The following is a 25,361-nucleotide window of genomic DNA, read 5'->3' as shown; positions in this document are numbered from 1 at the left end:
CTGTGGGAGCACAGACAAACTCTCTTATCTGTATCCGCTCTGTTCCCAACAACACAAGCAAACAGGCGTCCGTGCAGCTCCTACCTGTGTACTTGGCAATATTGTCCAGTAGGAGTGGGTACTTGGTCATTCTCTGCATTTCTGCAGGGATGAAGTCTTTGAGCTGCAGCCGGCGACACAGGCGGTTACTCTCAGCCTCCTGAAGAAAGACAACGAGGAGAGATGTGAGGGCTGATTTTTATTTTAAAGGAAAAGGGTGAAAAAGAGCATGATTTTTTAGTGAATTAATATTCTACTCTACTCCACCTCATGGTGCTCTTTGGTATTGCAGCACCACCACAGTTACTATACTGTGCTACGGAACTCATGCTCGGATGTGATGTCACGGAACTCGTCAGGCGGAACTCCGGATGTGATGTCATGCACGATGTCACAATCAGACGGAACTCATACCAGAATGTGATGTCACGCATGACATCGCTGCGACAGCACATGAGAGTTTGTATATAGGACCCCGGTAGATCTGCAGGGTTACCACACTGCCGAAGCTTGGGGGCACCGTCGGGCTTAGCTTCACCCGATGGGTCACCACGTCACCCATGTGTGAAAACACACGGCGGCTCCCATCGCACAGAATAGCTGTGTGAGCGAACAACTCATTGTAGGGGTTCGCTATATGAGGCAAGTGTGGGCCTTTTTTCTTTTACAGCAGACCACCTCTGCTGACCTCGAGGCTCTAAGACGTGGTGCCCCTGGTCAGCGGAGGGCTGTAAGACTGACACAGACTGACCGACACAGACTGACCGACACAGACACAAAAAAAAAAAAAAGACACAGACTGACTGACACAGACACAAAAAAAAAAAAGACACAGACTGACCGACACAGACACAAAAAAAAGACACAGACTGACCGACACAGACACAAAAAAAAAAATAGACACAGACTGACCGACACAGACACAAAAAAAACAGACACAGACTGACCGACACAGACACAAAAAAAAAAATAGACACAGACTGACCGACACAGACACACACAAAAAAAACAGACACAGACTGACCGACACAGACACAAAAAAAAAAAAGACACAGACTGACTGACACAGACACAAAAAAAAAAAAATAGACACAGACTGACCGACACAGACACAAAAAAAAAAAAAATAGACACAGACTGACCGACACAGACATAAAAAAACAAACAGACAGACAGACAGACAGACACTACAGTCTGGTAACTACCAGTGTGCCAATTTAGCAAATGCTTTTGCTAGATTTAGCAACTACCCTGGAGACCTAGCATCAAATTTAGCTATGTTTAAAATAAATTTTAAATTAAATTATTTTCCCTCTAAATGACACAAACTGTCAATTTAAATAAATCAACTATTGACACAACTTGTTGGTTTGATACCTTGTTGTTCGTAGCGTGTTAGCTAGCTAGCAATTAGCGACATAAAACAGCCATCGTCAATTGTTAATGTGTGATTTTAGCGTAGGCTTAAGATGAGATAAAACAAAACGTATAAAAATAAAACATCTGAACATAAAAAATGTGTTTCTGTTACTTTTACAAATAGAAATATGTGAGCATATGTTAGCATAAAGACTGGAAACGGGGAAACTGCTAGCCTAATAGCACCTCTAAAACTAAACGATTATCTTGTTATTTTTAGTTTAATTCATGCAAAAAGGCCACAGAAAGGCTTTTGTGGATTGTTACTCCAAGTGTCTAACAGCATTATGAAAAGGATCCCTACAGACATAGACCTGTAAGATCCTTTTGGTTTAACCAGAAACAGTGATTATATCGCTTGGTTTAAAGCCACCAGACTCCATTAACAAAAACAGTAATTTTATCTTGCAGAACAGGGTCTCCACAATAGGGTCTAGACCTACATTGATCAGTTTATTACTTTGTGTTATTGCAGCAGAAATGCGGCTATTTTTGGGTGAAAATCAGTAAAAACAGTTATGTTAAACACACAAACTCCAAATGAGCTCCTTATCTACTGATCCCAGGTTATTCAGCACATGAGAAACACACTATAGGGTGAGATATAACCAACACTCATATTAACATATAACATTTAAAAACCATTAAAGTAGAAAACTTCCTTCTTGCCCTTTGACAAAAGGTCCATTCACAAGCTTTCAGCTGCATCTCCTGATCTCCATCTGCATACAGGGACTTTTTATTTAAGAGGACTACTACTATTTTTATCATACAGCATTATTTCAAGCCAAGAATTAACCTTCTCTCTTGTTACAGGTACTTTCCACACTCATTCTTCCCTCATCGTGAATGAACTCATTCAGTCTTTTATATAAATAAATGACCAGGATGAGAGAAGGTCGACTTCCTCCTGATTAAAATGTACGTTCACCACATCACATCAAAGCGTCAGGAGACGGTTGTGCTGACCCGCATGAACAACGTGAACCTCTGGTCTTTCTTCTTCCTGCTCTTGATGAGCTCCAGGGCGGACGGCTGGTTACTGCAGAAAGTTCCCACTGCTCTTTTTATCTTCTCCTCCTCCTCCCCGCTGAACTGGAATCAACACAAACACAGTAAATCACATCTGTGGTCTTTACTCAAGCCGATGTTTCTGCTCCAAATAACACTTTTAACGGACGTCTTCACCCGATTAGTGCTGATTAATATGTGTAGATCTCGTTTCATGTGCCTTCATCAATACACACCTCTCTCCTCCTGCTTCTCTTCTCAGATTATACAAAAGCTTTTAGCTAATTCTGATGTTTTAATTCAGTTTTGGCCGTGTGGATGTTTGTGTGAGCTAAGAACTGAAGCTTAAACTGCCTCCTGTGAAATGCAAGATGATGTTTAGAGGATGTGACTTTATGAAGAGTTTCTAGATGAAAGGAGGGGAATAAATAACGTCCTGCACAATAACTGTCCACTTCACTGGCAACTGTGTGGGTGAAGCTCTAACATAAACCTCCTATGATGAAGGGTTTTGTACCGAAACGCAGAGCCTAATAAATCCTAGAAGTAATCCTCCATGTCCTCTCCTCGGATCCTACATTTGGTGCCAACACTTCTCTACATCCTGAGCAGAAGCTTTTAATCTTCCTCCTGCATGAAGCGAAGCCGGCCTTACCCACGCCAGGAGATCATCTGCGATCTGACCGATCACCGATGTCTCACTCCTCTTCCTCACCGCTGCCATCTGCTCCATTATCGAAACTGTGGAGCAAAGTGAGGAGAAATTCTGAAATACAAACACTCAGCATCTCGTTGATGTTGATGCTCTTGTGTGAGTGAAAACGGAGGGATACTGTGAGCTATAGGTTTTAAAAACGGAGCCTCGTGCTGGTTTAGCAGGCCCTTCAACTGAGCTCTGACAGGATCCAGCTTTCGTGTACACAAAGGTTCCATTTACACCTGATATTATTATGAAATCTGTACCTGGATACATCATCTGAATAACAGCGTTCAGTTCATAAACTTTTGCATTTCACGGTCCAACAGTCCACTGGAGGCAGAACAAAGAAAAAGAACAGGAAAACTAACCAGCTCATACCAACGATCACCTTTTTCAAACTAGAATAAATCAATCGAGCGCAGTCACACTAACAAAAAAAGCACAAACCGGTAAAATAGAGGATAAAAACCAAGACAGAAAACATTCCAACACGGCTGATAAACAATTAAATGATTTAATCTAAGTTATGAGTGTGCAGCTTTCCTGTTCTTGTTTTCAGATGTTGGACTCCAAACTTCTTATAAATGATGAAAGTTTTCTAGTTTTGGCTGATAGTTGAGAACTGAAGAACAAACTCTGTCTCTTAAATTAACCTGTTAACTTTAATCCTTCCTATATTTAGTAGTAGAGCATCATACACTGTAAAAAGTGTAAACATAATTGTACTAATAGACCTAAATCAGGGTTGATGATGTTAAAAGCTTGGACACATATTTAGCTTCTTAAAGTCAGGAAAGGAAATATCATGCAGCAACAAGTCGAAACGCGTCTGCAGCGTAGTCGTGTGTCTGAATGACGTTACCATGCAGCTGAATGATTTCCTCCAGGTTGGTAAAGATGTGTTTGATGTCCTCTGGGGGGAGGATACCGTCTCTGCTCAACCTCTGGTAGAAAACAGTGTCCAACACCTTCAGCCTCCGCAAGTGGGCCCGCTCAGTGTAGAACAGCTCTGAGTGTGGACACACACACACACACACATACAGGAACATTCGATGTGTGTTCGATCGTTTTCACGTCATACTCTGGAATTTGTGAGACGCCGGTCGCTCACCGTTTATGACTTCCTGCCGTTTGATCTCCTGTGGCGTCAGGCTTGCCAGGACGTCTTGGCTGACCAGACTCTGCCAGTTCAGAGGGTCCTCCTCACACTCCATCTCACCTCCCTGGTCGTCTTCACTCTGGATGTCCGCCGAGCTCATCGCACACTGCACCTCCATCCTGCCGCCGGCCAAAGACACGGGGAGAGACGTTACTACAAACATTACGGCGGCAGCAGTAAAGGACAGATGAGGGATTTTATACGACTTTCATTGTCATGATACTCTTTAATTTAATCTAATTTTGACTTCATCTTCAATTTACTGCACTAAACAGTCTAAAAACTGTATCCAACTTTGGTATTTTTACTCTATTATCAAAGAAATTACTGGTTCCAGCTTCTCAAATAACTGAATATTTCTTGGTTTTAGACTTAAAGGGTCAAAAATAATCATCAGATTCAACAGTAATGAATAAACTGCTTAATTCCCAGCTATTAGGCAGCCGTACAGCGGATCTATTTGCCCCTACCGGGGGGCATTAAAAAGCCAACATTTCATATTAAATATTGGGGTATTTGTGTGCTCTACATGCCTTATAATATTAGTGGAAAGATACGACTATTCATTTGCTTTTATTTAGCAGCAGAAGGTAAGGTTTAGTAAAAAGGTAGAGTAAGGTATGGGGTATTTTAAAGTAGGGCTGTGGGCTTCTGTGTGTATTTTAAAAACCCGAAGCCTGTAAATACCTGAGAGTCTCCTGGTCTTCCTCCTGCAGCTGCTCCAGGTTGGAGGGGTTGAAGTCAAACTGAGTGCTGGTGGGACTGGAGACGGCGTCCTGGTGGTCGGCAGGCTGCAGACCCTCGCCCGGTCTGGGCTGGATGCAGAACGGAGACACGTCTGTAGCGTGAAGAGGACAGCGGTGCAGTCAGTTTTTTTTGACGTTCGTGTACTTCAGCAAAACTAACGGCACTGATGATTTGTCCTTTACTGTTAGTCTGGTGCAGCTCGGATGATCTGACTTTTAGTGCTTCTCATCATGCAGTAATTACAATAGAAGATAAGGGACCATATTAAAAACAAGAGAGACAAATCCAGAATAAAGTTTAAATGAACAAAAGTCATGATTGTGGCATGTTACTTATATTATGTACATATATATATTAATACTACTTCTGGTATTATCCTGTGCACTGGTTCCCAAACTGGGTTAAAATATTCTATTACACATAAATCTGTGTTGGGATCTCTTCTTCTTTATGAAACACTGGACAATCACTGCTCTATGATGCTACTGTCATATAACCCATAATATTCCAATAGCTAGCGGCTGCTTTAAGATTAATTTCCAACTTTTTTCGTCTGGGAACATTTTGAAAATCTTGAGAAGCAGGTGTGTCGTACTGGAGTCTGAGTCATGTCCGCTGGTGTCTGAGGCCTGACCCGTGGGCGAGCTGTGCGTCGGGGAGGTGGTGGAAGGCGTGAACTGGGCGCTTGTGTCCGATCCCTCACTGAGCTGATTTCCACGGGTCCGTCCAGAGTTGGAGGCCGAGGAGTCCGACTGCTCGGGGATGCCGAAGGCCGGCTGAGAGAGCACCTTTGGTGACCGCTGCTTGTTCATCTCCACGGCCTTCCCCACTGCACACACACACATGTATATACACAGGTAGAAACACACGGGCAAGAACCAATATGCACAAATACACCTCTCTTCTACCTCTAACAGGAATATTTAGAATTATTTTTTAGGATTCTAGTAGTTTAAACTGTTGTTTAACCAGTTGCCTCCCTCTGCACTGACATTAATCACATCTGTAGAACCTGGAAAAGTTTTAAAACAATAAACTTCGGGGGTTAAACTGCCGTCTTTCTCACCTGATGTGGAATCCACTCTGCTCAGACGCCGAGGCGGGCCGAGGATGTTGGGAAACCGAGGCTTTTTCACCTTCTCTTCACCTTCCTTCTCGGGCTTGATGCTCTTCTGCTTGTGAAAGTGACACACATTTGCCTTTGAGATATTTACCAGAAGGGCTGCATTTCAAACAAGACTGTAAAACCATCTTAAAGCATGGCTGATGATCCAAAATGGCCGCTTAGTGACCTTGATCTTGGGCAGGAAATTGATGCGTGCTCGTTTATGTTCAAGGCCACGGGGCTCCTTCACTTTCACCCCGAGGTGCTTCATATAGGTGAGGATCACATACTGCATCGTCTGGCTGCAACATGACAGCACACACAGATTATTATTTATTACACAGTAACATTTACAAATCTGTAGGTTTTTCCATACATGAGATACTAACTACTGTCACACTGCCGTCTTTTCATGCAATGCAGTGTAAATTAAAATACAATGAAAGCTGTTGTTAGTTTCTGCTCTTACCACTTCTCCTCTTCAGTGGGCTGTGACGTCACCCTGCAAAAGGAAACTAAGAGTTAGCACATACACACACACACAATCATTTAAGGAATATAGGAATTGAATGTAGACATGTCTGTGTCTGTGTGAGATCAGAGACTCACAGGATATCCTCGATCTTGGAGAGGATGTGTTCGGCACAGGAGCATTCCTTCTCCAAGGCCTGCTGGTCCGAGTCCAGCTTCGACAGCTCGTCTTCGGCCAAGGTCAGACCCATGCTGCGCTTCTGTCTGCACACATAAACATTAGCACAAGTACACAAATGATATCAGGACAACATATAGAGACATGCAACCTTCAAACAACTAACCTGGGAAAACATTTCTTACCAGTTAAAACAAAGTTAAATCATTGTTCTTGGAAATTCTTTGTTAAAATAACCCCTTGAGATCTTCAAGACAGTTAGACAAATCATCCAACAACAAAATGATAATATCAATAAATATCAAATAGTTCGTACTCCAGGCAGTGCAAAGAAATGGATCGTTCATTCATAGACTAGAGAAAAGTATTACTACGTAGTATTAAGAGTGTGTACTGTGAGAAGGGTTGTACAGTTGTGTGACTCTAACCTGAAGTCTTCCAGGTTCTTGTGCAGGTCTGGCAGCAGCGCGTCCTGTATCATCTGGGTGTACTGTTTGCAGAGCTCCTCTGGGATTAACTCCAGCCTCCGCTTCTCTGCACAGAGACCCGAAAATATTCAAAACTTTAATATGCTGTCGTAACTCTTAACGCTGACAAGTTTATCTAAATAACTGCAAGCATTTATCAAACTCATTAAACAAGCAGCTGCAAAAACATGAGATTCTAAATCTGCGGTACAAGTCATTAGTCATTTAGTTCGACAACAAAGAGCACTGGTGTTACAACACTACTTAGTATAGACAAATAGCATAGGTGTCAGCATCAGTATCTGGACAGGAAAAGTTGGTTGGTGCTTTCCCGTCTTATAGTTGTTCCTAAAAGTGTAAATCAGAGAATTCCTAATATTATTTGTGGCCCTGGATCTTCATTTAGCACCGCCGTCAGCTGAAAATATCCATTTGTACACCAGAAATGAGGATATCTAAAATGGTAAATTGCTACAAAATGATGAATCCAGTCCATCATCCCATCACCCATAAACTTTCTTTCAAGAAATATATGAGGGAGGAAATGTCACCTATTGAAATAACGTTTTCAAAGTTATCTTATTTCTATAAGATTGTTTCACTGAAGGCATGAAGTAGTTTAAGTCTATTATGGGATCAGTGCTGGACGTTTAATCGAGCTTCTTCAGCCTACTGATTATTAACTAAGATAAATCATGTTGCATAAATCAAAGCAGCTTATTGTGGATGATGTAAAATTTTAAATGTTTAAATATGATATTTCTATGGCATGTCAAGTCAGTCCTTACCCAGTTCAGCTGCAATTGCCTCTGGCATTGGTACTTTCAGATTCTGGGTAAGACAACCAGAACAAAAAAAAGTGAGTCGCATCATTAAAATACACAAACTATAAAACAATAAGTCTGAAATGTGGCCTAAGAGAAAAGACACAAGCTGTGGAATAACTTACTGCCGTTCGATCCATGAAGAGCGAGTGGAATTCCATGAAGAAGCGCCGGCTTTCCTTGGAGCTGGTTTGTTTGTGCATCTCAGCGTAGAGATAACAGAGCTGCAGGAGTAAAGCAGACAGAACGAGCTTTATATCGCTGTCTGCGCGCAGATCCACATCTCGTTTAGCCTATTAGTCTTAGACAACGCTGCGTCTTTACCACCTAAATACATTTGATCTCATCAGAAACTCAAGATTTCCTCAGATCAGAGAGGGAATTCCACAAGGACTGATTCTTGGCCTATCTATTGTTACACCAGTGCTCATTACACCATTAACTGTGTCAAGATCGGTGCGATGACCCTATTGGACAATGACTTCGACAACGATGTACTGTGATGTTATGATATTAACACTACAGGTAGCTTCACCTGCACTCTGACTGGGACTCAGATGGTCAAACAACAGACCTTATAATGAATATGTACTGTGATATATATTCATAAATGAACTGCAGAAGACAGTTGCACTTCGGTTCTGCATGTCTTCTCACTTCTGTACAATTCTATGTTTAAAGCTGTATATATATGTATATATTCTATATTTTTTAAAATCCTCACCATGAAGAGATCCCACAAACAACTATCGCCTGTGAATACGTGTTAATCCGCAGCTGAAAATAGTCCCGAACAAATTGCACTTTTGACTCCTGTTTGAGTTTCTTTTTTTCTTTCTTAAAAGTGCAGTGTCCTGGTGTTATAGGAATTCAGAAATTTGTGATCAATTTTTTAAGATGTTAAAAAAAAGGGAGTTGGGTTTTCACCTTTCCTGCTTGTTAAAGTACGATGACATACAGTGGAAGTATATGAATTTTTTATTATATTAATATAATATACATATTCATATAAACCCACAGAATGCTACCAAACTAACATTATGTTCTTTGTCTGTATTGTGTGTGTGTGTGTGTCTGCATACATACCAAAGGTACAGGGTCAAACTGAGAGACAACATGATGGATGAAGACCGCGAGGTGAGCCGGCCGAGACTTCAGCAAATCTAAACTCTGAAAAGAGCTACACTGTCCATTAATCTGACGGGGAGAGAGAGAGAGAGAGAAAAGGGGTCTGACTTCCATTTCCAGGTATTTTCTTTAGGAAAATTATACATCAAAATTACAACATTGAAAAATACAGAAAAAAACCAGACTTTCGACAAACAAAACTGTGTTAATAAGACATCAGTTACTTTAGATACCTGCTCTTGCTGGGAGTCAAAGTAGTCATCTTCTGCTCCGATGATCTGGAGGTTGAGCAGGCAGGGAGGGCTACCCACAATGCACTGAGCAGTGGGGTCCTGTGAGATATGCACCGATATACAGACACACACACACGTCACCATGATATTTGTGCTTTAGCTTGAAAACCTCCTCAAAATGACTTCACAGTAACTAAACATGTGTGTGAGTATTTTACCGTGTCGGGACTGTCCTCGGTGTCCGGCGACGAGCAGAAGTTGAGGCCGTCTCGGCGGCTGATGTCCGGGCTCTGGCAGGGCGTCTCTCTTCTGCCAGGACTCTCAGGGAGGGGGCTGCTCTGCATCTAATACACACCGACAGAAACACACACACACACACATTAATACACACACAGAACAACACAACACTTAAGCCAAATTGATTGTTTAGTCTGGTGCTGAATACTGGGAAATCCCCAGAGATTGGAGAGTAGGACCATTTCAACCCTATTTATAGAAGTTGTGATAAAAAAGGTTGTTATTACAAAGGAGTCTGTGTAAGCCGTATTTCCAGAGAGGCTTCCTGTTCTATTTAACATTAGATCGTGGGCACAATGTATTATGTATTATATAACAGCAGCACCTGATCCGCGGTACAATAGTTCTTTTCATAAAAACCCATAAAAGACAAAGCACATATACAGCAGAAGAAGTTTACAATGAATCTGAGAGCTATTTTGGAAACGTAGGACGTCGATCTAGAAATAATTTACTACTTTCTTGATTTGTTTTTGACGAATTCATTGTAAACTATCAGAAAATAGTGAAATGTGCCCAAGGACACGTCTTCAAGTAGCTTGTTCTGTCTGACCAACAGTCCACAAACCCAAAGATATTAAGTTTACAATGACATAAAACAGAGAAAGTACCAGTGCATGTGGATTAATGACTTAAACGATTAATAAATCTGCTCTCACTTCATTATTTGTTCACCAACTAACAAATTCGACCAACATCTACCAACACTGGTTTGAGCGGTTGGCACGAAACCACGACGATACCACACTGGACAAAGTGAGGCCAGAGTGCTTCTGGGTAATGTGGTTCACCACACTAACTGCTGTGACGCGTCGTTATACCCACAGAGCTATTGTTGGTCGAGGTCCCGTCGTTGCCGCCGTCACCCCGTGAGGACGGGGTCTGCTCCCTCAGATGAGGCCCGCCGTCCCCCTCCTCAGCCTCCCCATTCCTGGACCCTGCGGCTCCATCCTGACACACACACACACACACACACACACACAAACACACACACACAGGAATTTAGGATTTCCCCCTTATCAGTTAGAATTAACACAAGTCCAGGAGACCAAAGCTCGTGCAGTGAACTGTGTTAATGTAAAGTCTGTGGAAGCAAAAGGGGAGGCGACGCTTTATTTATACTTCAGAGGAAACAGTCACCTCGTTGTCAAAGGACATAAAGGATCAGAGTTTTAACACATTTTGAGAGGTGGTGGTGTGTGTGTGTGTGTGTGCGTGTGTGTGTGTGTGTGTGTGTGTGTGTGTGACGATGTTCCTGCATCCTGACGATCTGACTAGTCCTCACAACTCCTAAAGGCTGCTTGATTTGGTTATAAGGTTAGAAGTGGACCTTTAGTTGTGATAATTACGTGAGTGTGTGTGTGTGTGTGTGTGTGTGTGTGTACCTGTAATACTGCTTTGCTGAGCTGCTCCTGCAGCAGTGAAATGTGCTTCCTGGCCTCCTGGATCTCCTTGAGTAGTTTGGGCTGGACGTTTCTGCTGTACTCCTCCTCCTTTGCCTTTACACAAATAAATCCCAGAGAGGCTCGGTGCAGTAGATGAACAGCAAGTCACAATCAAGATATCTGATCTCGTGACATGGTTAAAGGTCAAAAACGGTCACATAAGTAGAAGTAACTGGTGGAAACTTGACATACGGCAGACCGGCCATTGTTTAGATATTCTGGATTTGGTAATAAACTGTAATGTATAATCATTTTTATTCAAAATAGAGATTAAATAAAATAAAACACACCTGAAGGTCCTGTTGCTTCTTGGTTAGCATGTCTTGCAGGACGTCGGCTTTCTGGCTTTGCACGGCTTTGTTCTCACCCTAAAAGAAAAGATAAAGAGGAAACACGTTGTGTGACAAAGATACACACCGAAAATAACGTCATTACATAATTGTTCATGCAACGCATCGATGTGATGATCGAAGGGAGGGTCTGGTCTACTCAGGGAAAGAGAGAAGTGACACAAATCAGACTGAAAGTGAAAAAGAAAAAAGGGAAACATGGAAATTTATCAGCAAATACGATATATGATCAACTATGTCACTCAGTACGTCTTCAAATTCAAGTATCAGAACAGAATGAGGAAGAAAAACAGCATTAACAAGTAAAAATGAACAAATTGTTCGCAGCAACAGTAGATTTTATGAAGCCGTAGTCTAGTTCGACAAGTTCAGTTTTACAAAGAGGACAAACTGTTGACACAGTGCAGCAGGTTTGGTAAAACCTGGCAGTAATGGACTGAAACGATGGAGGTAATTAGAGATAATGAGCAGCGTGGGAGTGGTACCAGCCAGATAAGCTGCTGATATCATGAACATTGTCACAGTTAAAAATAACATAGCTTCAGTTCACCATGTGAGATCAGCGGGTCCAATATAAATCTGAAAAACAGGGAACTGCCTCTCCTGCGTCTTCAAATAGCTGATTATGTCATTTGTAAAACGAGTGATGTTACATTTCCATGTGAATATATTCATTCAGGATTCATATATAACTACAATAATGTACAAAGCAGCAGGAGATGTTCAGTAGTTCTGCAGGACTCCTTTAAAATGAGCTAATTAATTAACTTTAACTAACTTAAAATGTCTAAAATATGATCCTATACAGCCCGTTTAGTTTGTGTTACGTTATGCTGGAGGAAAACATCAGATGTTAGATTATAATCTCTTTAAAATCTTAATTTTCAGAGCAAGTTTGCTCAGCATGTCATGTTTAATGTTCTCTTTTGTAAAATTCTGTACACAGACAATGCAGCTGAAAAGTTTAACAATGAAAGTGGAACAGAAAAGGTATAAAGGTACATTTGTATTGTGAAAACAAACCAAAAAAGAACAAAAAACAGTACAAACCCTGATACATTTGTCTTTTTTTATCCCTTTTTTCCCCACTTACAACCTCAGCACTAGATATTTACAACAGCTAGAACTGTTTCCTTATATCTAACGCAGCCTTGTTACTCACCTATATAAAAACAAAATAAGGCAGATAGTAATAATGGAAACACATTTACATTAATACAAGTTATTCTAGCTGTTGTAACAGAAAGCCTCAGTAAAATGCTCAGATCTATCTATTGCTCTGTGTTCTATTTATACCTCATACCTTTATACAACTTTATTGTATTTGTCTAATGTGGTCTTGCATGAAGCATAAAGAAATAATCAGGTGGGATTATAACAGTAAAGTTTTCTGTTTTTTAAGAAACTTGAAGTTGTAATGTAACCTTTCATACATAATCAGCAGAAGAACTTGAGAAACAAAAGGTTTCTTCCTCACCCCGTCAGGCAGAGAGGAGGCGATGTGCTCCTGGGGGCCGCACCGCTCCCCACCTGGCAGTGCAGGTGAGAGCTGCCCCGAGACGGAGGAGGGTGAGCTGACCTCTGCCCCTTCACCCTTCTCCTCCTCCACTTCAGCCTCCAGGGGGATGTGAGGAAGCCCCGGAGGCCTCCCCAGCACCGTCAGCGCTACATAGGAACCCGCTGCCAGCCAGCGAGGAGTCATGGGAAAGGAATGAAGGGAGGGTGAGGAGGAACAAGAACGCTGATACATAAAAACATCCCCAAAACCAGCTGAGACAAAGACCTCCCTCAGAGGAACATCTGACCGCATTAAAGCAGCGAAAAGAACAAAATAATACTCATATATTAGCTCGTGAATTATATGTGTCGTCCGAGCCAGCTGTACACACAAGTGAACGGGGGAAATACCCTGACTGGATTAAATCTAGATGTTTACTCTCCACAAGAAAGACTCAGAGTTGAATCTTTGAGGGCTAAATTAGTTTCACAGTCAGCGAAAATGTGGATTTTACATAAAACAATGGCTGCAAGCACGAACCCCCGTCCATGTTTTCTACAATCTTTGACCACTAGAAGACTTTATTACGCCTTACTGCTAACTAAGTAACACTATATTCTTAATGTCGCAGGTATAACTAGAAGTCATACTCACATTTTATCAGCTTTACAACCTCTATGTGGTTTGAATGTGTCACTAAGGTCCCATTAACCTGTGAGAAACAGGAGAGGATAAGGTTGGCGGTATCTTCTATATTTCTGTTATTGTAAACAATCCCATGAAAACCAACAATGCGTTAGTACATCTCTTAATATTCCCAACCCACATTTGTCACTACTGAAGATGTCATTTCTTCTAATTTCCTAAAAACAGCTGCTCACTATAGTTTCTAGCAAACAATCTAGCTGCAGATCTGGTAGGTGGACGTTACGTTTTAGTGAATCTTTGCAGTCTAAGTATCTGAATTCATGCAGGGACGCAGAAATGTTCACCTGCTGATCCTGAAAGTAAGAAGTAAACAAATAAGGCTCACCTTAATGATCCTATCTCCAGTCTGAACACCAGCTCGCATAGCGGCTCCATCTTATAAGACAGAACAGAGTCAGAGACGTGACTTCTACAAGTGTGTGTGTGTGTGTGTGTGTGTGTGTGTTCATCTTGCTGTCTTTGTGAGGACCAAGTTCAGTTTTATGCATTGTGAGGACATTTTTTGGGAGGTTGAAGTTCAGGATTTGATCTTAGGGTTTGATCAGGTGTGAATTAGGGCTGGGGCATTCATTATGTCAGGGATTGTGTGTGTGTGTGTGTGTGTGTGTGTGTGTGTGTGAGCCTTACCTTCTTTCACCAGCTGCACAAACACAGGGTTGTCTCCACTCACAGTCAGCCCAAAGCCATTTTCATCTCTCTGGATTATCACACACCGCTGGACAAGACCTGTCATTATCACATAACCATTAACAGTGAATACTTCAGCATTATTCATCAAAAGATATTTTCAAACCGACGATGAACCAATGTATGTGTATTCTTTTACATTTCACACGCTGTTGAATGTAGTAACAGAAGTAATTACAGGAGGAAGTTTAGACTTTGGAGAAGAAACTCTGTTAGCGAACGTCTGCTGCAGTCACTTGTGGGAAAAATTGTCCACACAGGAAGTCGAGAAACCGAAATAGAAAACGTTTTAAATAGAAGCCTTCTCTTTTTCACTTTAATGTCCTCTGTACACTTAAATCATCTTTGTTGTTGTTCAGAGTAAAATGTTTTGTAAGTTGTTGGAAAAACACTTATATATGACGATGGTGCAGACAAACAGTACAAGTTATTATCAACCAGAGTGGAATGAACTCATTGTGATTAATGTGAATATTAGGATATCATATTGTGATTACTGTTGTTGCCAATATAGTCCAGCATATGCAATGACTCATTCACACTCATCTTTGTGTAACAGACACTGGTGCTCATAATGAACAGTACTATGTATTAAGTACTAAAAGTTCCCTGTGGGGCTTTCTTGCAAACAAAGGTACGTTTACAGAAGTTTTTGAGGCCTAGTAGACATTCTGAGTGGATATCCTTCCTTCAAAAAACATTTCTAAAGCTAGTTTTCTGAATGTTTTTAAAACTGTCCAGTGTTTCCAACCATGTTTGCATGTTCTTCTTCACTATCTTTGTTACAGCCACCGACCGCCGATCAGGAGAAAAGCATTAAAGAGTAGTACGTTGCACGCATGTTGCTCAAAAATTGCTCCATAAAGCTACTCGTGTTCAACCTTTAACCTATTTATATCTATCAACCCATCCTGTGTTCTCTTCTATGGATAATTTGGGAAATCCCATGACCATTTGCCAGGAGCACAGCTAGTAGTGCCCATCTGAATCTGCCTCGTGAGCCTCCGTAACTCAGCTGACTCGTTTATATTCACTCTAACTTTGAGCCCAAAGTCTGCAAAGACCATCTGGGAGATCAAAAACGCTCTTTCAGGGATGTTCTTCCTGTGGCCACGGAGGAAGAACGGCGGCACAGTGTGGTTTTTCCTTTTCCCTCTCCTGAGTGGATAATTGGTTGTCTTCTGGACTCCATGAAAGAGCCTCCAGGGTGAAGAAAAGGGCAGGAAGGATTAATATCAACCCTGAAATTAAGGCAACCACCTGAACAACTTATCTCTGAGCGCCGCCTGTAAACTTAACATGTAGTTAATGTTAGAGGTCGGCCGATAGTTAGGAGCAGGAAACATATCATCTTTAGAGGAGCAGCCAACAAAAATAAAACCAAATGATGCCTCTTGCGACAATGAACAAGCTTAGAGAAGCTCCATGAACACCAGCTCCTGGGAAAGGACAGTTTGGGTACCAGGCAGTTTGCTGGTGGATTTATGGAGTGAAGACTGAAGCTGTTCGAGGGCACAACTACAGGCGACACATTTTTGAGGCAAGCTAGGCTATCCCGGGCTGTGCCTCTTCCTCCGTCCACACGATACCGTAATGATGTCCCCAAGCGACAGGCTGCGCAGCCATTGGACACAATTGGAGCCAAGTTACACCAACGCTATAAATGTAGGTGGACTGCCACTAACAAGTATTTTCATTATTAATTAATTAATCCTCCAATTGGAAGAAAAAGATGTTATCGTTTGGCATTTTTTAACCATTGAAACATCTTACAGTCCCGATATTCTAGAGCTAAATGTGACATATTCATATTATACATTTAGAAAAGCATCATAAGAAACGAGGAAAAGCAGCAAATGCTCACTATTGAGAAACTAAAACTTTCTTTCAATGCAAAACAGTCATTTTTACAATGTAATGTATTGTTGCTGTGCACGTTAGACGGTTAAAACCTAATAAAAAAATTAAAGGAAACACAGTTATACATCCAATTAAACCTTAAAGCTGGTTTTACAAAGTGCTTCACTGGAGAATTGCTGCAGACAATTAAAGAAGCATTTAAAAGCAACAATCAAATCATAGAAATGAGAGAATCTCTTACCTGTGGGGTCAAACTCATGTTTGAGAGAGATGGAGGATTTCTCATTCGTGGGTTTCTTGTCGGTCGGGTCCTTGTTGAGAATGCTTGGGGTCCTAAAGAGACACAATGTGAAGTTAAAATTATTAAAGATATACACAGATTTTATATAGTTTTCCAAAAAAAAAATCCTAAATTTCCTTTTGTGGCTCACTGCTGATATTTAGAAAGATGTTTGTGAACTATGTCGACTATAGGAAGGTAACTTTAAGATTTAAGAAAAGGAGAATTAAATGTACAATGTCAGTGTTACGGGGGGTTAAGAACATGTCTTCCGAATATTTGTTATAAAGTTGTACGATCATTTTTATAGTTAAAATATGTCACACAGACGATCAGAAACTTGAATAACGTCATAAATCCAGTTAACATGTTTTTCAAGGAGGTTTAAATGACCAATGTTTACACAGACGACGTCTAGTGGCCGCAGTAACTAAAATGGTGGCACAGGAAGAAGTCAGGTGACTCAGTTTAAAGAGCGACACACAGCTGATAGCTGCTTGTGTCCATGTGAAACCAAAAGTCAAAGCTTTTACCCAACACGTGATGCTTCTTGACCCAATCCAGACTCTTTTCGTAAATCTATCCAAGTTGTTATGGTGTCTAAACCAAACCAAACTGCAGCTGTTAAATAACTTATGTAATGTAACTTGCTTGCTGGTGGCTGGACCCCAGTCATCCCATAGAGGGCACTGGAAACACTCTTGTAGGTCATTTTGGGAATCTACCTCTTCTGTAATGTTGCTATGAGGATTTTTTTTCCTCATGCGTACCAAGGGTCTGAGGATAAAAGGGCGTCTTGTGCTGTGCAGATTGTAAAAGCCCCCAGAGGCACACTGAGATTTGTGAGTTTGGGGCCATATAAATAAAATGTAGTCAACATGTTCAGTGAAGTTGGATGAAGTTCTTCACCTTGATGAGGAGGGATGTAACACACACTTTTTAATGCCGTCACTGCTTCACATGGTTAAAATGCTTCGTAAAGTAAACCTCCTCGTCCCCCTGCGGTTGCTTGTTCCTTTTATTTTCCAGGATCTGGGACGTCATCGGCTTCATGAGCCACACCTGGACCAGCGGTGGTCTCTCTCCAACCATCTCCTCAAGACCGGCTGATTACTGGTTGTTACCGATAAACCGCTTTCGATCACCTGCACCCTCATCTGGTCACAATTTACGACAGAACAATGACATACAAACATGCTCTTCTTCTTCTTCTTCTTCTTAGCCACTCGTACAACAAACAGTCACGCCCGTGTACAAAGCTTATTGGTGGATTCATAGTCTTGCTAAAGCTCTGATCGTGGCCATGTTATCAAAGTGGAAAAACAAAGTTGTTGATGTCTAATTTTGGCTCAACAGGCTTCGGTATCTCTTTAACTGAGTTAATGTGCATACCCCTCATGGGAGGTGGACTCGCTGGTGATAGTTTATATATTAATAGCAGAGACTCCCTTCTCCGTGACCCCCCTACAGCTCCTCCTACTCGTTCCGCAAGAGGGGGGTTTGTTTGTGCTGCTGTTCCTCCCTTGGACAATGGGGGCCCTGGGCTTTCAACAATGGCCCCCGCGTCAGAGCCAACTTACTATACTGTGGCTTTGTGGGGCAGATTCCCGGAAACGGAGACCAGGGTTCTTGGCTCGGCCCCAGTTTCCTGAATGCGGGAGAAGGCTGGGAAAGAAATGGAGGAGGAAGACAAGTAGGAGGAGGCGCACAAGTGTCTCTGAGGGAAGACAGAAAAACAGGGCCGAGGAAATTTGAATATAGCTCCAAGAGTGTGTGAAAAACCTAAAAGTCGTTGAACAAAGACAAGTTGACGTGAATTAAATTCTGGGATATTTGATTCAGACAAACAGAAGACAGAAAAACAAAGAAAAAAAACATGTTTTCCTTTGCGTCAACTTCCTGTAAAACAAACTGGACCAAATACCAAACTGATTCGACTCCTGTAGACAACAACAACACGCTCATAATTTCAGAGAAAAAGGGTTGAACTATGTTGAAAAGGAGAGTATTACAGTGGCAACCTTGCCTCCCTCTCTCTCTCTCAGAGACTGGAGGGCCCACTTAGGGAGCCTCCATGCTGTGGTTGGAGGAGATTAGCAGTTGATAAGACATGGCGAGACAAGGACAGATTGCATCCTGCTCAGTGGGTGGCAGCTGAGTATAATTGGTGGATAAGAAGCAGAAATTCAGCTTTCAGCTTCAGATATTTAAGGCACATTCATGAAGACACATCAGGGGGGGGTTTGACTTCTTTGATTCAGGTCAGCTGGTAACTTTAAATGTTGTGGGACACGAGCAGCACATGAGCTAGACGCTGTGTCTAAATGACCTCGTTACCAATATATATGTAATAGGCTAATACTGGCTCGTTGATAATAGGTAATACTTTTTCAGGCTATACTAAGAATTCATGCATTTTTTCTGCCGAATGCTTTTGAAGCACCAAAGGTTCAAAAGTTCACCAATGTGAGATCACAGAAGGGAAAGTGTTCGTGTCCATGTGAAAAGTTAACTGGCACCACGATAAAAGAGAATCATTAATTTACTTATTGTATTAGTGTCACTCGGCCAGCGTACATGTCTGCTGGCTAATTTGCTCAGACCTTCTTTGTTTCCTTACTGCACAGTTATCAAAGGAGCACAAAAAGACGTCCACTTGGGTCTCAGATGCCAAAAATACCAGAAGATTCCTCTGGGAAGATAACGGCAAAGGACTCCAGAGACAAAATCCCACCGAGACAGAAGCTAAAACTCAATAGATCTCAGATTTTACTATGAACGCAGTGAGATATTGTAAAACACAACATGATTTATACCTTTACGATAGTTGATTCGGCTTTCTGAAACCACACAACCATTGTTTTCTCACTGCTCAATACATCAAATATGAGGTAATATTGGTCAAAGTTTATTTCCTGGACACATGAAGCAAAAATTTAAATAAAAAAAGGGAAGAATTAACGAATTCTAAACATAACAGGTTGAAAAACGAGTGGGTCAAACAGACGAGTGAATAAAAATGTGAGCTTAGATTTGAAAACAGCACATCTACTATGTAATGGAAAATTAGACAGCAGACAAGAAAGATTTATAGTCCGATCTAAGGGACCGAGGAGCTGAACGCCATTGAATAAGCCCATTAAGAGCCTGGAAAACAATCTCCAAGCTCCTAAACTGGATTCTTTTTACACATATTGCACAAAAGCAATAGTTGCATGAGTCAACAACATTGAGCAGAAACATGACTTTATCACATTAACTATCGAAACAAGTAACACAGACGTTACCATCTCTATTTAATCATTTAATTTCCCAATCATCTGGCCAAAATATTAGAAGTTTGCTGTGAAAGGAGAAGACTCCTTAAACCACACGCTAACTTTGTTTTAAACAGAATCTCATACCTGATGTCACTGATCGATAAAGACAGATGATCAATTGGTTAAAAGGATAATTCTGATATTGTACAGTTTTCTTGTGGAAAACAAACCCCCATGAAAACCATGAATATAAACAGTACATTCATTTAAAATGATTCAGTGTCCAACCAAACGCCCGCCCCTCTGATCCCGAGCTACGCTGCTGAATAACGGCCAGGAAATTGTTTTTAACATAAACTAACAATAACATTCTGAGGTCGCAGCGAATTTGACCTTTAATTTTATCATTATTTTATCCAATTTGTGTGAAATTTTGTCAAAGCATAATTAGCATATGAATTCTTATATTAACACTTATTGTGAGGTCACAGTGACCTTTGACCACCAAAATCTACTTTTGAGCCAAATTTGAAGAAATGAACTCAAAGGTTCCTGAGATATCCTGTTTACAAGAATTTGGATGGATAATTTCCAAAATTTCTGATTTCTGTGAGTGTGATTACATCTAAATAAAGTACAGTAAGAAAGAACATGTCATCAGTACAACACTGATGTGTTTTTGTGTGTGTTTGTCGTCACACTGTTGAAGTATAAAACTGTCCTAAAAAGGTTCAAAAAAGGTTCATGCACACCTTGATTTTTTTGTGGACAGGTGTGCAGGACAAAAGGTTCAAAAACAAGAGAGGAAAACAGAAGAACGGTCTCGCTCACTGTCCTCTTACTTTACTGAAAAATTAATCGGTCCTCAGGGTCAATACAGGTTTTTGCAAATAAGAGGACAGTGTGGGGGTTTTCTTCTTTATTCCTCTCTTGTTTTTGAAGTATAAAACTGTAAAAATACCAAACTAGATAGACGACACACCTCAAACGTCTCATAAATGACGTCCAGCTATCCGGCGGCACTAAAGCTGAGCTGTGTGTGTGTGTGTGTGTGTGTGTGTGTGTGTGTTTGGTATCAGGATGTGGTCACAGGAGCAGTGCTCCTTCTTTGGCTTCCCGGACTGATAAACAGACCAGGAGTCTCTGATAAAACACATCTGGTCAGATAACGGTGAGTTTATGTGTGCACTTTGTGACAAACTGCAACTTTCTTGACTTGAACAATGATGTTTTAAAGTGATAAATTTAAATTCATGGAACAATTCAAACAGGATCAGAACATCGATTACTGGACATATTGTTTCCAAAATCATTTCCCTGGAAAAGCCTTCCAATAGCACAAAGTTATATCAGGCTTTGGACACACAGACAATACTTCACCAGACTCGTCCTTTAAGTGAGCAACAACTTCACTGGTTAATTATTTAAGCTCTCCAGAGGGAGTCTTCCATCAATTAATCATCAGTTTGCGTCTGACATCACTTGGCTCCCACCGCTGGATCACCACAAACATCCAAGTTTAATACAAGCTTGTGAACTCCCGGGAACGATCTAATCAAGTAGCTCAAAGCAGGCTGTAAAACATTCAAGACTGTTTGCAGAGTAGAGTCCGTGTATGAAACCTCCATCTCACTGGCACACAGAACAGTCTGTGGCATAAACAAAGCTTCAGCTTTCCCATATTTTCCCATAACTCGTGATGTGTTGATCAGCTCCTCGTCACGCATAAATCATGATTATATCGATAAGGTGACAACGCACAGCTTAAACCTTGAAGGCTGAGCACCTTTCTGTGGGTCCCAGAATAATATAGAAGTGTAATTAATACGTCTGAGCCAGCTCACTGCTCAACATATGCTCTGTGACCTGCCTGCACTTTGGTCGTTTGTCATGATGAAGCTTTGTTTGTCTTCACTGATGAATATATAAAAGTCGAAACTGGTCCAGGAAAGAAAAAAACCGCTTGAGCCACAAATGCATTTAATTCCTGTCAACAACTCCCAGTCAGCGGTTAGTAGCTCAGTGTGTTTTCACACTATAACAAGGCTCAGCCTCAACATACGTCCTGTTGCTAAGCTAATGCTCTCAAACACTGTCAACACTGTTTATTACTGTCACAAGAAACTAGAGCTGCTAACCGTTGACTTTCAGAGACACAAATGAGTATTCTAGTACACGTCAAGATAATAAAATACATTGAATATTTTGCATCAAATTGTTTAATTATGTCCCAAATCCTCCCGAAAGTGGAATATTAGCATGTTTACATGATGTTTGGATGCTCACACGTCATTTTCAAATACAAGCTGCTGTGACAAACATGAGCATGAAGGCGGTTTTTAATTCTACACACAGATCAACGCTGCCCCTCTTTGTCTTCTCCACCGCCAATGTTTGATGCAGAACTCACATTTTTCAGGGAGCACAAACTGTATTGTAAAGCGTGGATATCAACGAATGCACCTGCTGAGGAAGCTGAATTCTTTTTGTGACATTACGTGCATTTTCTGCCAAACGTTTTTTGAGAGCGTTTTCATCTTGAACCTAAGTGAGTCAGGATCTGCTCAAAGATCACTGGAGTCCAGCAGAAGAAGATTACGTCCTTTCCAAAGGACTTCTTAGTTATGCCATCAGGTCGGCTCCATTATGTGGCAGCTCAGAAAACTTCTGCTGTCAGGCGACTTAATAGCCTGGAAGTGGAACTTTCTGATGCAGCTTCCTGTTGCTGTAGTTCTGCGTGTGATATTATGATTTGCCCTATTTATTTCATTCTATTATCTTCCTTTCTTGTATTTATTCTACTCTGATAGAAGAGCTGATTGTACAACGAACTAATTAAGAACATGAACTAATCTCTGTGTGTAATACTCTTGTTTATGCAGCAGCACAGCAGTGGTGCTCTGCCTGGTCGGTCGCCATCCTGCACTGATGTGTCGCCAGCGGTGGTGTCAGCCAGGAGGGGCCAGGAGCCTGGTGGGCCCGACAGACATTGTTTAACAGTGATGTCACCAGTTCCCGTCACAGCCGGGAGGAGAGGGGGAGGTTGGTGGGTGGGTGGGTGGATGGGGATGGGTGGGTGGGGAAAACACACAGATCAGCAGAACTGTGTGACAAAGAGCAAAAGAGCTGGTTCACGGCCTGTTGGCATTCAGGTTGATCATACATCCCTCGGCTGAGCTCCGTCATACTCGACAAAACACACCGATAAATACGCTAATGAACGAGTCACACGGGCTTAGTCACACTAAAGCTGAAGAGGACGGGTAAGGACAGCTGAGAGAAACTCGTCTGAGAATGAAACAGAGATGCTTCAAATGAATCATAGTTGTGCTGACACCCGTTTTGAATCATCAAACTCAAATCGGTGCCAAACTTATCTGTGAAGGCGATTTTTAGGTCAGCTCCAGTAGTTTTATGTTCCTTTGAGGGAGAATGAATCATAGATGCTTCAAATGAGTCAGAGCTGTGTTGTCTGAAGGAAAAAGTGTTAATACCTGTTTTGAATCATTGCACTCAAAGCAGAAATCCTCCTCCTGGCTGCATCCCACCGCCTCCCTGATTTCTCCAGCAGAACTGTGTTTACATGTATTTGCATCTGTTTGTATGGAGCTCCTGACTTACTCAGCAGCTCCTGGACTGATGCTATGACTCACCTCTACAGCAAACACTCAGCAAGAGAAGGAGAGCACAGTAGGTGCAGCTCAGCAGTGAAATGTAACATGAGGAAAAAAAAAACAACTCCTTTTCAATTAGTTTTGACACTAAACAAAACAAATGCATTACGTTGCAACCAGTGCATGAACATGCAAGAGCACAGCGGACAGGATGATCTCCATTACTCAAAATATTACTCCTAAAAGTAATAATATAATCTGGTGCAGACACCAAGACAAATTCTTTGGCAATAAACCTGATTCTGATTCTAGTGGAAGGCATTAAGCACGTTTATAGGAGACAGAGAGTAATCTGTTTTTAGTTGTAAAGGCCTGTATATAAAAAAAAGAAGAAACTCTTCCATTCAAAACTGCAAAAAGTGCTTGACCTTTAGTAAATTCATACATAATCAACTTCTGTTCACTTGTCTTAAATGCATATGCAGTACAGGCACACAAGGCACCTGTCTTGGGCAGAATAGGAAACAAAAAGGTGAAAAAGCCACAGTGAATCTGTTCCTGTGTCTCTGTGGTCTTTAATCAACAAAGGGCACATACAGTCATAGAGGTGAACACTTTCTGAAGTCTACATTAATGTGTTCATGGTGTTGCTTCCAGTTCACATGTGTGAAGAATGGGAAAAAAAGAGCTTCATGTTAAAAAGTACTTCCTGAGATCTTCCTGAGACACATTAGAAGCAAACCAACAGTTTAGCCGCTTTATTAGAGGCTGAAACTCAAAGTGAGCTCACCTGAAATGTCGTGCAATTAATCCTAAATTGCAAAGAAAAATCATGCGATCACACAAATAGCAGGGTGGATGTAGGGTAGGCCAGAAACGGCCATTACATCGCTCAGTTCAAAGCCACCAGACTCCATTGACAAAAAGAGTAACTTTAGCTCTCAGAACACAGGAGTAACTAGTCTAGTTGCCACAACTCTGATGTTTTAACATGTTAGTCTGCATCTGAACAAACTCTTTAAAAAACACCACAGTTGCACAATAACACAAACAAATGAACCATTCGAGGAAGCAGTAGACCAGCAACTCCTGTGATGTGTCAGGTAAAATTACTGTTTTTGTCAATGGAGTCTGGTAGCAGTGAAGCCAATGATTTAACAGCTGATCTTACAGGTTTATCTCTGTACGGATCCTTTTCATAATGTTGTCAGACACTTAGAATAATAATCTGCGCCTGTCAGCGGCTAAAACAAGCACTTTTAGTGGACGTACACTCAGTAATATAAAAAATTACATTACAGCCATTCTAATGCATTCATGACTGCAGGCTGACGCGATCTACTGGACTAATTCCAGTCAGTCATTTTGAACCAAAAATATGTAAAGATAGAGCCCAGGTTTAAAAATAGTGGAGTAATCCTTTAATAGAGATGATAAAAGCAATGGCCTGAGCTACAAAAATAAAACTCTTGTTGTAATAAGGCATAATTTCCCTTTAAAGGCTTAAAACTCTACTGCCTCTACCCATCCTCCAGGGAACTGGGCACTGCCTTGAGTTTCCTCGTCTAGTAAAAAGGTACTGAGAGCCCAACAGGACCGATGCGGAGCCCTGTAGCGTCGCTCTAGTCTTCTCCCTCGAGGGCAGACAGACAGGAGAACATGTCCCACGCTGGGGATTGTCACATCCACACAGTAAAATATCACAAATGTTAGCAGGCTGCTCAAACTGAAATTCTTCTCTCTGAGAAACCCTTCAACAGCGTCCAAGAGGTGACCTAACCACTGCTGGAGTTGGCACAAATGTTGCCGGGCGACTGAACCCCCTTTTTTTTTTGCAGTACAGACTTATAGACTAATAACCTTAAGATAAGGATGAGATAA

The 25,361-nt window shown here is 41.4% G+C and overlaps 1 protein-coding gene across 1 annotated transcript in view; it reads right to left on the bottom strand.

Moving 5' to 3' along the window:
- Positions 1 to 25,361, bottom strand: part of LOC139212852 (rho guanine nucleotide exchange factor 12-like) — a 31,660-nt gene that overhangs the window by 4,471 nt on the left and 1,828 nt on the right. Inside the window, exons 2-26 of the mRNA XM_070843405.1 lie at positions 16,568 to 16,659; positions 14,407 to 14,505; positions 14,105 to 14,154; positions 13,726 to 13,783; positions 13,051 to 13,253; positions 11,514 to 11,591; positions 11,164 to 11,277; positions 10,604 to 10,729; positions 9,700 to 9,825; positions 9,482 to 9,580; positions 9,207 to 9,317; positions 8,246 to 8,344; positions 8,085 to 8,127; positions 7,258 to 7,363; positions 6,790 to 6,915; positions 6,650 to 6,682; positions 6,368 to 6,482; positions 6,142 to 6,247; positions 5,671 to 5,904; positions 5,016 to 5,166; positions 4,281 to 4,447; positions 4,032 to 4,178; positions 3,125 to 3,210; positions 2,428 to 2,553; positions 85 to 199 (exon numbers count right to left, since the gene is read on the bottom strand). Of these exons, the coding sequence (XP_070699506.1) occupies positions 85 to 199; positions 2,428 to 2,553; positions 3,125 to 3,210; positions 4,032 to 4,178; positions 4,281 to 4,447; positions 5,016 to 5,166; positions 5,671 to 5,904; positions 6,142 to 6,247; positions 6,368 to 6,482; positions 6,650 to 6,682; positions 6,790 to 6,915; positions 7,258 to 7,363; positions 8,085 to 8,127; positions 8,246 to 8,344; positions 9,207 to 9,317; positions 9,482 to 9,580; positions 9,700 to 9,825; positions 10,604 to 10,729; positions 11,164 to 11,277; positions 11,514 to 11,591; positions 13,051 to 13,253; positions 13,726 to 13,783; positions 14,105 to 14,154; positions 14,407 to 14,505; positions 16,568 to 16,659 (2,810 nt within the window). The remainder of the gene's footprint in view (positions 1 to 84; positions 200 to 2,427; positions 2,554 to 3,124; positions 3,211 to 4,031; positions 4,179 to 4,280; positions 4,448 to 5,015; positions 5,167 to 5,670; positions 5,905 to 6,141; positions 6,248 to 6,367; positions 6,483 to 6,649; positions 6,683 to 6,789; positions 6,916 to 7,257; positions 7,364 to 8,084; positions 8,128 to 8,245; positions 8,345 to 9,206; positions 9,318 to 9,481; positions 9,581 to 9,699; positions 9,826 to 10,603; positions 10,730 to 11,163; positions 11,278 to 11,513; positions 11,592 to 13,050; positions 13,254 to 13,725; positions 13,784 to 14,104; positions 14,155 to 14,406; positions 14,506 to 16,567; positions 16,660 to 25,361) is intronic.

This window comes from Pempheris klunzingeri, chromosome 14 (assembly GCF_042242105.1).
Source record: "Pempheris klunzingeri isolate RE-2024b chromosome 14, fPemKlu1.hap1, whole genome shotgun sequence".
Lineage (NCBI taxonomy): Eukaryota > Metazoa > Chordata > Actinopteri > Acropomatiformes > Pempheridae > Pempheris > Pempheris klunzingeri.
Note: the sequence above shows the minus strand (reverse complement) of the source record. Positions and strands in the feature narration are given on the sequence as shown.